The following is an 11793-nucleotide window of genomic DNA, read 5'->3' on the forward strand; positions in this document are numbered from 1 at the left end:
AATCTACCCACCACACAAACAACCTTGGTTCAATATTTGTTCATGCTCCAAATTTGTTTGATACAATAATACTGAGTAACCACCAATTATATACTGATCTATGAACATTTGGAGCTTTTAAATTAGTTACATTGATCACTTGCGGTTTGTACCACATTTTGAATACAAATTCCACATCACAATGTTGCTTTCATGTTACATTGTTTGGACAAATGTTGCTCTATCTATCTAAATAAGTTTCAGCCTTGTGGTAATGTGCTGGAATTATATCATTTCAGTCAAACAACTAACACGTAACTTATTTTCTCAAGAGAAAAATATTCTTCGAGTTTGACTGAAACCAACAAACCAAACATTAAAACAAGCTATGCACAAATTCTTGGGCAGAGTATAAAAAAGATTTGATCGCAAAACATAGAAACAATTTATGATATATTAAATATATTGTTCACGTCTGAAAATATCAACCTTGTAGTTCTGCTTTAGTCTTGATACAATTGTCTGATATATTAAGATTGTTTGTGTGTTGGTGTTCTATGAACTCTGAGGTCTCCTCCATGATCTGTCCGGGAATGTGGAAGTCGACAGATGGCCTGTGGAGATCGCTAGAGAGCGGATTGTCCTCCTCCTCCTGTTGAGGGATGGATATGCTTTGAGAATTCCTCTGCCGCATATTGCAGCCTGTGCCCTGAAGAAACTGGAGAAAGTTCTCCTCAATAGAAGCCTCTCTGCTGGGCAGCTGTTCCTCTTCCCCCGGACGCCCCCATTTGAAAACGAAGGCCAGGTTTCTGGCCAACTCTTCCCGGATCTGCCGGTTCAGACAACCATAGAAAAAAGGGTTGGAGGTGAAGCAAAAGTACCCAATCCAGGTGAACACATCCTCCAGTTGAGCCATGCGAGTGAGAGATTCAAAAGAGGAAGGCATAACTGTGCAGTACAGGTGGAAGGAGAAATAAGGTAGCCAGCACCCAAGGAACTGACCTCCCACGGCCACCAGTACCACTGCAGCCTTGCCCCCACTGAAAGTCCTCTGAGGGGTGGTGCGAGCTCCGTTAAGACTGGCTTCCATGCTTGATCGGCTGCTCAGAGATTCAGAACGTGGCCGAGGAGTCTCCATCCACGTGGGCACTGGGCCTTGCTGCATGGCAGCCACCCTGGCCACCTTAAACATGTTGCAGTACACCACAAAAATGATAAGAACTGGACACAGGAAGTATATAAGGGTAAATAAGACCATGAACACCAGTCGTTGGGGCCCTCCATCCATCCAGTGGAGCGAGCAGCACTTTGGTACTGCGATTTTGCCCATAAATTTCCCTAGCACCGGTCCAGTCTCCTCTCTTTCAAGTGCCCAGCCAAGTAATGGGAATGCAGACATGAGGGTGGCTTTGATCCAGATTCCAATTAAAACTGAAACCACCAGGCCCACAGTCATTTTTACTTCATAGCGCATGGGATGAACAACATAGTAGTACCTCTCTACATTGATGGCTGAGATAGTGAGGATGGCAGCACTGATTAGTCCCACGCTGAGACACAGGTAACCCTGACAAAGAGCCTCGTTAAAAAAGCTCTGCCCTGACAGCATACCTAGAGGCATCAACACCAGTGCCGCAATGAGATCCACCAAGCAAAGATGGAAGACGAACACAAATTTACGTAGTCGAGGCGTTCGGGCGATGACTGTCATGATGGCTAAGTTGCCCACTACAGCCAGTACATCCATCAGGAGCATACAGCACAGGGCAAGTGTCTGGAGCAGGTGTCCATCTCTGGGCTCACTCAGTACTGAGGCGTTGCGCTGGGTCAAGTTCGGACGCCAAGAGGTGGCGTGGGTGACATTCCACAGTGTGTTGTAGGCGGTAGTAAGCTCCATGAGAGGATGGAATGAGGATTGTGGGCGGAAGTGATTCTCATGGGACTATCACCCATCCTCCCCTGCTGAAGAGTAGGATCGAGCAGCACCGCTCGACGGTGGAATTCTGGCAGTGTTACGGCATGGTGGTAAAGCAGAAGGGATTGGTTGCACTCTGGAGTTGGAGCAGATTTGGATCACAACATCCAGTTTCATCTTCAAATATTCACTTAAAAGTCCTTAAATTAAAGTCCTTACTCCATTTGCTCAAAGTCTGACAGCTCCAAATGAGACATAATGGAACTGTGAAAAGAGACAATCATTTTAGCAAGCAAATGCTTTGAGCAATACACAAAGAACAAAAGTTTGGACACACCTACTCATGTTTATTAATACTATTTCCCACATTTTAGAATACTAATAAAGCCATCAAAATGATTAAATAACACAAACTCTAACACAAAAAAAATAAAAATTCTTACTGTCTTATAAAAAGGCTTCCTTCTACTAAATTCATAAGATTTCAAACTTTTTCTATGCTGGGCAGTTATTGTCATCTTTTCCTTCACTGTCTGGTCCATCTTATAGCATAGCATAAAATAAAAGTTTGAAAAAAATATTTATACGTCAGAACAATTTAGATTTGTCTACAAAACTGATTTCAAGCACTTAAGCATAATTCTTTAGATCAAAGGGGTTTTAAGATTATGTGAAACATACAGTATATTCAGTCAAGTGTTACTGGTAGTGTGCATGAATATAAACACATCCCTCAAGCCTTCTAAACTGTCAATGATGATGTGGTGTGTGTTTATGTTCATAACCTCACCTGTCACAACCCTATATGCACCAAGTGAATGGTATCTATGCTAATTATATTCTATTTCTTTCCCTATCTAAACCTGCCAGATCCATCTCCAGTCCTGCCTGATGTCCAACTCCAACTGTGTCGCTGAGTGATGATGACCTCTACTGAGATGGACTTCACGTGCGAGGATGAATTAATGCAAACTCAAAGACGTGAGACTCTTTATGAGCCTCTGTCTGAAGCATGGGCTCAGGATACAGTTCACCAAATTTACCTGTCATAAGCTTCCAGCCGGACTACGATGCTCCTCACTGAATGATACCTATATCAACTTGGTTAAAAGAGGGACAACACTCTTTTTAAAAATAAAAAAATAAAACTACAGAAATGAATTAACCACTAACAAAAGCCTTCATTGGCCAAAATATAAGAACAATGCATCTGCGTGTATTTCCTCAGTTAATTCGGAATGTCTTCAAGGATTTTAACACTAAAATTTAATTGAACTAAAATTAAGATCTAATAGTTCTAAACATATATAACTAATATTGCCATTATATTCATACATTTTCTGTTATAGCATTATTTCTTGCACAGCTGCTTTGAAACAACGCCTGTTGTGAAAAGTGCTATACAAATAAATTTGGCTCGACTTGACATGCATAATTATTCAACTTATTCTACCACATCATATTTTACTGTAAAAACAATGAACCAACTTTGTTTCTCCACACAATCAATCCATCCACTTTTTCTCACAGGGCATAAACTATCCCTTGTGACACAAGTGTTGTGACAAAAGCTCAAAAGTATCTATAATTCTGCGATAAACTGATGTTTTAGGGCATCTCTGTGAGCATGGAGACAAGGAGTTTTGTGCCCAAGGCTTGTGACCACAATGATCACATGGTTGACTGATTGCAGTATTGAAGGGAGTGTGGTGTTCTGTACCTGTTATCACAAACTGAATTATGTTTGGGCAGACAAAAAAAGATAGAGCTACAGTTGCATGATAATCCACGTGACTATGAGGAGTTTGAATATGATGGTAATATTGATAACATTTAGGCCCTCTCCGCACATCTTTATCATATTTGGGTGCTTTAGAGTTGTTAGAATGTTAAGAGATAAAATATTACTACTTCAAGAAGTAGAGTATTTAGAGTTAAACAGAAACAATTTAGATTATCCAGGGGCTAATTTCAGAAAAAAATAAAAATAAATAAAAATGTTATAAAACAAAAAAGAAGGAAAATGTTCCTTATCCAACTGGGTTAAGGGTGAACAACACAATAATGATTTGTGAACTCATTTACTTTCAAAATATCTACTACTAGGATGCTACTAGGGCAGGATATCTGTTTTGCTGAATGTTGGCAATCTAGCACTGCAGTACAAAAAGTGAAGACAGGGAGTTATTAACTTAAAGTTGAAGTATGTAATTTTTGGATTGAAAAAACATTTTCTTGTATGGTATTCTAGTACAATATTAACTATTAGTTAGCAATTTTATGTTTATTTCTAGACAATTGTAAACATTGTGGCTCTGTGGCATTTTAAAACATTGCTCTGTTCACCTTTGAACAGCTAGGCCCAACACAGCAACAATGGCTCGACCAATGGTGTGATTTTGGGCCTGGTTAAATTACAAACTTCACCTTTAAGAAGCTACTTTTTATCTGAGCTTCAGAAAGGATATAGACTACAAAAGTATCATAAACGTAGTCCATGTGACTTCTGCACTATGTTCCAAGTCGTTGAAACTATACAAATGCTTTGTGTGATTTAAGTTGTTATTCACTGACTACCTTGATGTACGCCCACTGGGAGAAAAAATGATTTGTTGTATTTACCTAATATATATATATATATATATATATATATATATATATATATATATATAGCATTTTGCATCCCACTTTTTAAGTAAATGAAAACCCTTGCTAGATATACAGATGTATAAGTTCATAAAGTTATTACTTAAAAAGGTACAAATAGGATTTAACAACTAATATCAAGTTGTTTCAAACGACATTAATATTATTGTTTCTACTTGTTTCTATCTGTTTGAAACTTGAAAGCTTAGGTCCCCATTCCTAATGACATGAAAAAGCACAAACTGCATTATTAAAATGTCTTTGTTTTGTGTTCCTCGAAACTCATAGAGGTTTGGAACAACATAAAGGCAAGTAAATAATTACAGAATTATCATTTTTGGGTGAGCTATTCCTTTAAAACTGAATGATACCACATGTAGTGTATTTTAGATTATTAAACAAAATTATTTTTACAGTAAGCTGCACTGGGTTACTTTCACTTCAGCTCCATAATTAGCACTATGCATTTAATTGTTACATTTCAGTCCACATATTTGATGTTTCAAGTCAACAAATATCTGTAATCTAGAAACCAACAGTACATATTGCTACACATGTCATAGTGTACTGTAAATAATCAACGATAAAAAAACATGTGATGCTTTCCTCGGACAATGATGGTTCAAATGTTTGCACATGACAAGAAACCTAAATGGTTTTTATCTTTTTCTTTGACTGTGGGTGTCTTTGTTATTGAACAGTGATTAAAAAGACTTTATTAGGGCCAGAAAGCCCATTAAGGAATGGTTCACCCAAATATAAAATATTCTGTCATCATTTACTCACCCTCATGTTGTTGCAAATTTCTTTCTTCAGTGGAACACAAAATAAAATGTGATGCACAATATTAAGAACTGACAGATTCAGTCTCAGTTCACTATCATAGCATCTTTTCCCATACAGTTAAAGTGAATGGTGACTGAAATTTTCATTCTGTCTAACATCTGCTTTTGTGTTCCATGGAAGAAAGAAAGCCATACATGTATGGAATGGCATGAGGGTGATTAAATGAAGGCCAAATTTTCCTTTTCTGGTGAACTATCCTTTTAAGCAGTGAGACTTGCTTCTTCTATAGGAGAGGATTCAGATTGACTTGATGTACTTAATGTCTGCAGGCTGAGGAGATTTAAGAGAGGAGAGATACCCAGAGGAACGATGCTGAGCCACATGAAGAATAAGCATCTGCCAGTTATTGAACCAATCAGGTCATGACAAAGGGAAGACAGAAGAGTGTACATCGGATTATTTCTAGAAAATATTTATGCCACAAACACAAGTCATTTACACATTTGCAGTAGTTTATTTTACACATACAGACTGATTCTATGCGGTCAATTCGTTTTGCTGTTCATGACACCCTTTCTTTGCTTTCATATCGCTGATTGTAGGTTTGCAATGTTTTTGGTCATGTTTAGGTGTATAAACAGTGCCAAAAGTGTAAGCGCAAAGTAAGTCAGGATATATACACACCAAATTGACTTTGTGTTAATACGCAATTATAGATTCATATATTTTTCTTACGCTTGCAACTTCAGTTAAACCTTTACAAAAAACTCTGAGCGCATGCAATTTATTTTTACGCTTGCAATTTGATTTACGCTTTCACAAATCTTACTCTGTGCATGCACATTTTTCTATCTTACTCTGCGCATGCAAAGCATTTAGGCACTATTTTACCTTCATATAGAGCTACAATCCACATGTGCCATGTGTGTCAACACCTTCATTCAAGGCCACCGCAGGTTTAAATCCCTAAGAAAGTTCACAAACAGCTATTCCACTGACTGCTCCAAAGCAAGACCCTGTATCTCTAACTGCATTGCTTGACACCTTTAAATCCAGAGCCACTCAACTGTCTGGGAATTCTAGAGCAAATATGTCATTCTGGAATGCACAAGTTTAAACAGCCTCAGTGTGGGGTACAGAGTTAAAGGAACAGTGTCTCCATGAGATGGAGCTGAGGATACCGACGAGGAGAACATACCTGAAGCTACAGACGTTTGTTGAAGCAGAAAGGTCCAGCAGGGAGGATCTTCTCTTGAGCGTCCAGGGTTAGTGTCGCGTGCCAGTGAGAGAGGGCTAAAAAGAGGGGGAGAGATAGCACCAAAACGCAAGAGAGAGAGGTACCCGACTGCCCTCCTCACCTGGCCCTTTCATCTCTCCGCCCCTCACCCTTTCACCCGCCCACACGCATGTACACACATACACACACACACACACACACACACACAGACACACGGATAGCTCCCCCTCCCCCGACAGCTATGCTTCAGTCAGGCGACTGTTCCAGGTGGTAAGGCTGGTGTCCACGCAGGAGAGAAGACGAGGAGATAACAAAGCGCTGCCTCTTTAGACAGCACTGTCTAAACACGCTCTTGCCCCTTTCTGACACACACACATCCACACAAACACAGATCAACATGTGCTCTCCCTCACACGCGCACAGGGCAACTGCAGAGCAGAATGGAGAGGAGACAAGGATGCAGGCAGGCAGCCTTCCTCGCTTCACTGGGTCCTAGTGCTCCTCTTCTGATGCATCCCTCTCTCTCTCTCTCTCTCTCTCTCTCTCTCTCTCTCTCTCTCTCTCTCTCTCTCACTATCTCTCTCTCTCTCTCTCTCTCTCTGTGTGTGTGTGTGTGTGTGTGTGTGTGTGTGTGTGTGTGTCCGTGGACACACTGGCGCATACGAACATACACATAGGCTGCGGTATGGGTTCACATCAGGCTGTTTGGATCTGTGGGAGTATTAGAAGGAAATAAATTCTTGCTTGTTTTTATTGCAGCAAAAAGTCTCTCTCTATCTCTATCCAGTAAGGCTTGAGTAGATCTTGATGTCCAATCCGTTAAAAGCCCTCTCATGAGACCCTGATTATTATTTGTTTGTGGTTGCAAAGTCTGCCAAAGCACAAGGAGACTAGGAGGAAAAGATCAGCAGTTATGCTGATGTCCAGAACAAACACAAAGCTATTCTTCCCGTGTGGTGCTAGAGTTTGGAGGACACTGAGAGCCAAATTATCATGGGACTGTTGTGTAAATATGTGCACAGTGCATGCATATCCCTGTGGGCAGTGAAAGTTTCAGTGTCTCTAAAAATGGACAGATGATTATTCTGACATTTCAGTCATCGTCTTTTAGTTTCAGAGGTGAAATTCCAAAGCAAAAACTGGTTAAAGGTGCACTCAGTAACTTTTTGTTTGTGTCATTTTGGAGTGACACCTAGTGGTGTGAATGCAGCATCATTCGCACACAATAGTTTTCAGTTACAGATATTGTAGAAATTCACTATTCACAGTCATCCATGATCATTTAATCCAAGAGTGAAAGTGTCCAATAACAAGATGGTTATTGAGATTAAGCGAGTAGTATTCAGCTGGTCATGTGATTTTAAAATGGCAGCCCCCATGAGGGTGCCCTACTTTTATGAGGTTTCAAAATTGCAATTCATTTCATTAGGAGTAAAAAGTTTTTAAATGGAGGGAAACTACTGAGTGCACCTTTAAAGCTGAAGTGTTTTTTTAATAAATTTTTTTATATTCAATATTCAGATACAACTGTAGGTTCAGTTCCCGAAATAGTGTAAACACTGTTTGTTTGAGCAGTCTTATTGACCCAACACAGCAATATAGGCTCAACCAATTATGTGAGTTAGGGGTGGGATTATCTATTTAACCAGCCAATGGAAGACAGTGGAAGTGTTTGGGAAACCTGTTAGGAAACACTTTTATGTATAAGGAATTACATTTTTCTAATCTCGTTTGAGTGTGCTCATCCCGATCTCATGACAGTCGTAAATCGTAATAGCACAAAATGGCAAAATAGTAAATGTGCATGATTTTTACTCCCAAAAAAATTAACCAACGGGCAATGTTATGACAATTTTTTCCTAAGTTTAACCCCAAACCTAAACCTAACCTAAAAATGTAAACCCTTACCCAAATCTTAAACCTAATCATGATTTTAATAAGAAAATAGCTAAAAGGAAAAATAAAACATTGGAACGAGACTAGGGAAGCATATTAAAGGTTAATGACATAAACTGATGACATCAGTCATTTGCTTTGAACAAATAAATATGGAATGAATAACCAAATTTGTTCACTAATATTTCCATTACTTTCCATAAAGTGTTGGATAGAAGTCTTGCTAAAATGCGATGCCTATATTGTATCAATTTGAAATGCTGTTATTTGATTGTTTGGTCTCTATGGGAATAAAAGTTGTATCTATTTGTCCGACCCAGTTGCGTCGCAAAATAAAACAAAACAGTTTACCACAAAGCTGATTTGCATGTAAAAAATGTGACCTTGAAAAAAATGCTGGCAACGCCCCTACTACAACCCAAGTTATACAATATTTTATGATTTTGTCATCTGGTAGGAATATGACGAGTTGTCATGAGACTATGTTGGGATACTAGTGGCACAGAAATAACACAAGTCAGCTTTAAAGATCAGTTGATGGAATTCCCTTACAAGACCTGGTTATTTGTGGCAAACTTGCAGTGGTATGTTGCAAATTTGCGGCAAACAAAACAGTGTGCCACAAAGCTGATTTGCATATGAAAATATTATTTTGCATCAAATTTGCAGCAATATTTGCCAGAAGTTTACCAAAGGGGGTTGCCAGAACACTGTTTTTTGTAAGGCATTTCAAATGACTATTTGCACTAAAATAAAAAAAATGCTTAGCTTTACGTCTTTTAATGATATCCTATGTGTTTGCACAGAATTCATCAAGGATACAAGATACCATTTTCAGAAAATTTGTATTATTATTTTTAAAGCTGAAGTGTGTAATTCTGTATACTAGCGAATGCAATTGCAAAACTAAACATTGTTTTCAGACAGCTTTCCGAATTGTCAGGCTGGACAGCCGCTCAAAACAAATAGAGAAATTTGTATAAAGCCACAGAAATACAGTGTTTACAGTTGTCAAGACAATTAACTACAAATGGCTTACTTAAAGTCGTCTCTGCATATTAAGCTTGGATAGGCAAAATAATTTTTAACACTGAAAATTCATGAATATTAATTTGGTTATGTGCAGAAAATATCAAATAATCTCACCCGTAAATGACGCCTATGCGAGGGACATTTTTGTCTATTTCAAAGGCATTTTTATCCAAGCTCCCGTTAATTTCTGACCCTGCAAGATACTGTATGAAACTAATTATGTACAGTATGTTTACACCAGCTGTGAGAGCAAAAGAGACATCAGACATTCAAATGGCACCAACACCACTGGACGCAGAGTTCATGTCTCATATGGAGCTGACTCCCTGAAAGAATGACTCATTTATTTATTTCTGTGCACCAAACAAACTGCAGATCTCAATAAATGAATGACTGCATACTTCTTCCTCTCAGTTATTAAAATCATAAAAAGGTACAGAATTGCTAACATGTGTCCAATAACCAGAATGTGCTGAAATTTAACTCACTTTGAAGTTTTTGACAAAACTCAATAAGATTTAAATAAAAGGAAAATGTATTTATATATTGCAATGTGGTTAAATACAACTTCTACCTTCTTGTTACTGAATACTTTTTTCCTCTTTAAGACCTTCAATGCATCATCATTCTCGAGAAACAGTCACCATCCAATTGAACATTCTCTTTCTGTGATTATTAAAACTCACCCAGATAAGAAATAATAATACAATTCTTATGAATAATTGATTTAAAGATGAACAAGTATTCCAGACCTGCAATAAGACAATTTAATTCTATTCTCCATCATTTTAATGTGAGGATCACACTCATTTAATCACTTGAATAAGACTGTGCAAAGAACTATATTATTTATATATTATATAGAAATATATATTTTATCTCCATAAATGCTTGTTTTTGCTTGTTTCCTGCTAAAGGATGGATTGTTATATCTGAGCTGTTGGTTTATTTACGTCAATGTAAACACAGCAAAACGGGAGAGTAGCTCTGAGACATGTAGTGTTGGAGGATGATGTACCATATTGGAGACTGTTCTTTTGGAACTAGAACATAAAACACTGGTCTGATATGTAGTTTTGCTCAGGAGCAGTTATTGAAAACAATAGTTATTATATTATAAAGTAATAATAATAATATTAAGATAAGCTTCTCAAGAAAGGTTTTTTTATTATTTTTTTTAAGAATGTTTGGATACTGTATTTACTTAAATGTTATTTTTTGCGTTTTCAGACCTGCCTTGAAAGATGGAGACTAGATCACGGTGATGCATGACCTCTCTTCTCCATCTCTGCTCAGATCCTCTGGTGCTCAGTTCATTGACAGGAGAATTCCTCCCTTTGTTTGTGGACAATCAACACAGCTGCTTACACGGGATCACAGCTTCAATTAATCAATAGCTCAATAGCGAGATGCATCGAAAGACACTTGGGCTGCCTGTCATTGGACAAGGATTGGTGAAACAAGAGAAGACAACAATAGGAGTGAAACAAGAAGACTTGTGTGTGAGTGAGGAGGCAGAGAGACAGCAGGCTGAAGGTGTTGAAAAAGACAGAAATAGCATATACTTGCTCAATCCGGCAGCACCAATCACGGCAGAGGCAAAATACAATGGTCTCCATGACAACTCAGGAGACCATAGACACCAGGCTGCCTCTGAGCAATAACAGTCCAACCATCTCCCTGTGCGACAGCCAGTTATAAACCGCCTTGTATTTTTAGATCAATGCTCCAAAAATAAACACACACACACACACACACACACACACACACACACACACACACACACACACACACACACACACACACACGCACACACACACACACACGATGGTACAGCTATCCTTATGAGGACTCTCCATAGATTTAATGATTTTTATACTGTATGAACAATAGATTCTATCCCCTAACCCTACCCCTAACCCTCACAAAAACTTTCTGCATTTTTACATTTTCCAAAAAACATTGTTTACTATGTTTTTTAAGTGATTTGAATTATGGGGACATGAGAAATGTCTTCATAAACTACATTAATAAAATAATACCCTTGTAATTACATTTTGTAACCTAAAAAATGTCCCCCCACACGCCACAGAGGTATGACTCATTCTCAGGGCCGTGGCAGGAAATATTTGACCCCCTGACTATATATATTGCTCTGGGTCGCTTTCCTACTACAATAAAACAGTATTGAATTTGTTGTGGGCCCCCTCTAGACCTTTGGGCCCCAAGAACACCTTTCATCCAATAGCTACATCCCTGCTCATCCTTATCTTTATCAACACCCATTATTAGCAGCAGATGC

At 38.5% G+C, this 11793-nt stretch overlaps 1 protein-coding gene across 1 annotated transcript; it reads right to left on the minus strand.

The window, feature by feature from the left end:
• Positions 1-370: 370 nt before the first annotated feature.
• Positions 371-6970, minus strand: LOC127631110 (G-protein coupled receptor 61-like). Its single transcript, XM_052109096.1, has 2 exons — positions 6525-6970; positions 371-2158 (listed from the first exon to the last, which is right to left on the minus strand). The coding sequence occupies exon 2, from the start codon at positions 1874-1876 to the stop codon at positions 464-466; it is 1413 nt and encodes a 470-aa protein (XP_051965056.1). The 5' UTR covers positions 1877-2158; positions 6525-6970; the 3' UTR covers positions 371-463.
• Positions 6971-11793: the final 4823 nt, after the last annotated feature.

This window comes from Xyrauchen texanus, chromosome 37 (assembly GCF_025860055.1).
Source record: "Xyrauchen texanus isolate HMW12.3.18 chromosome 37, RBS_HiC_50CHRs, whole genome shotgun sequence".
NCBI lineage: Eukaryota > Metazoa > Chordata > Actinopteri > Cypriniformes > Catostomidae > Xyrauchen > Xyrauchen texanus.

Coding starts and splice junctions, on each gene's coding strand:
- LOC127631110 (XM_052109096.1), bottom strand. CDS start 1,876: ATGGAGCTTACTACCGCCTACAACACACTGTGGAATGTCACCCACGCC.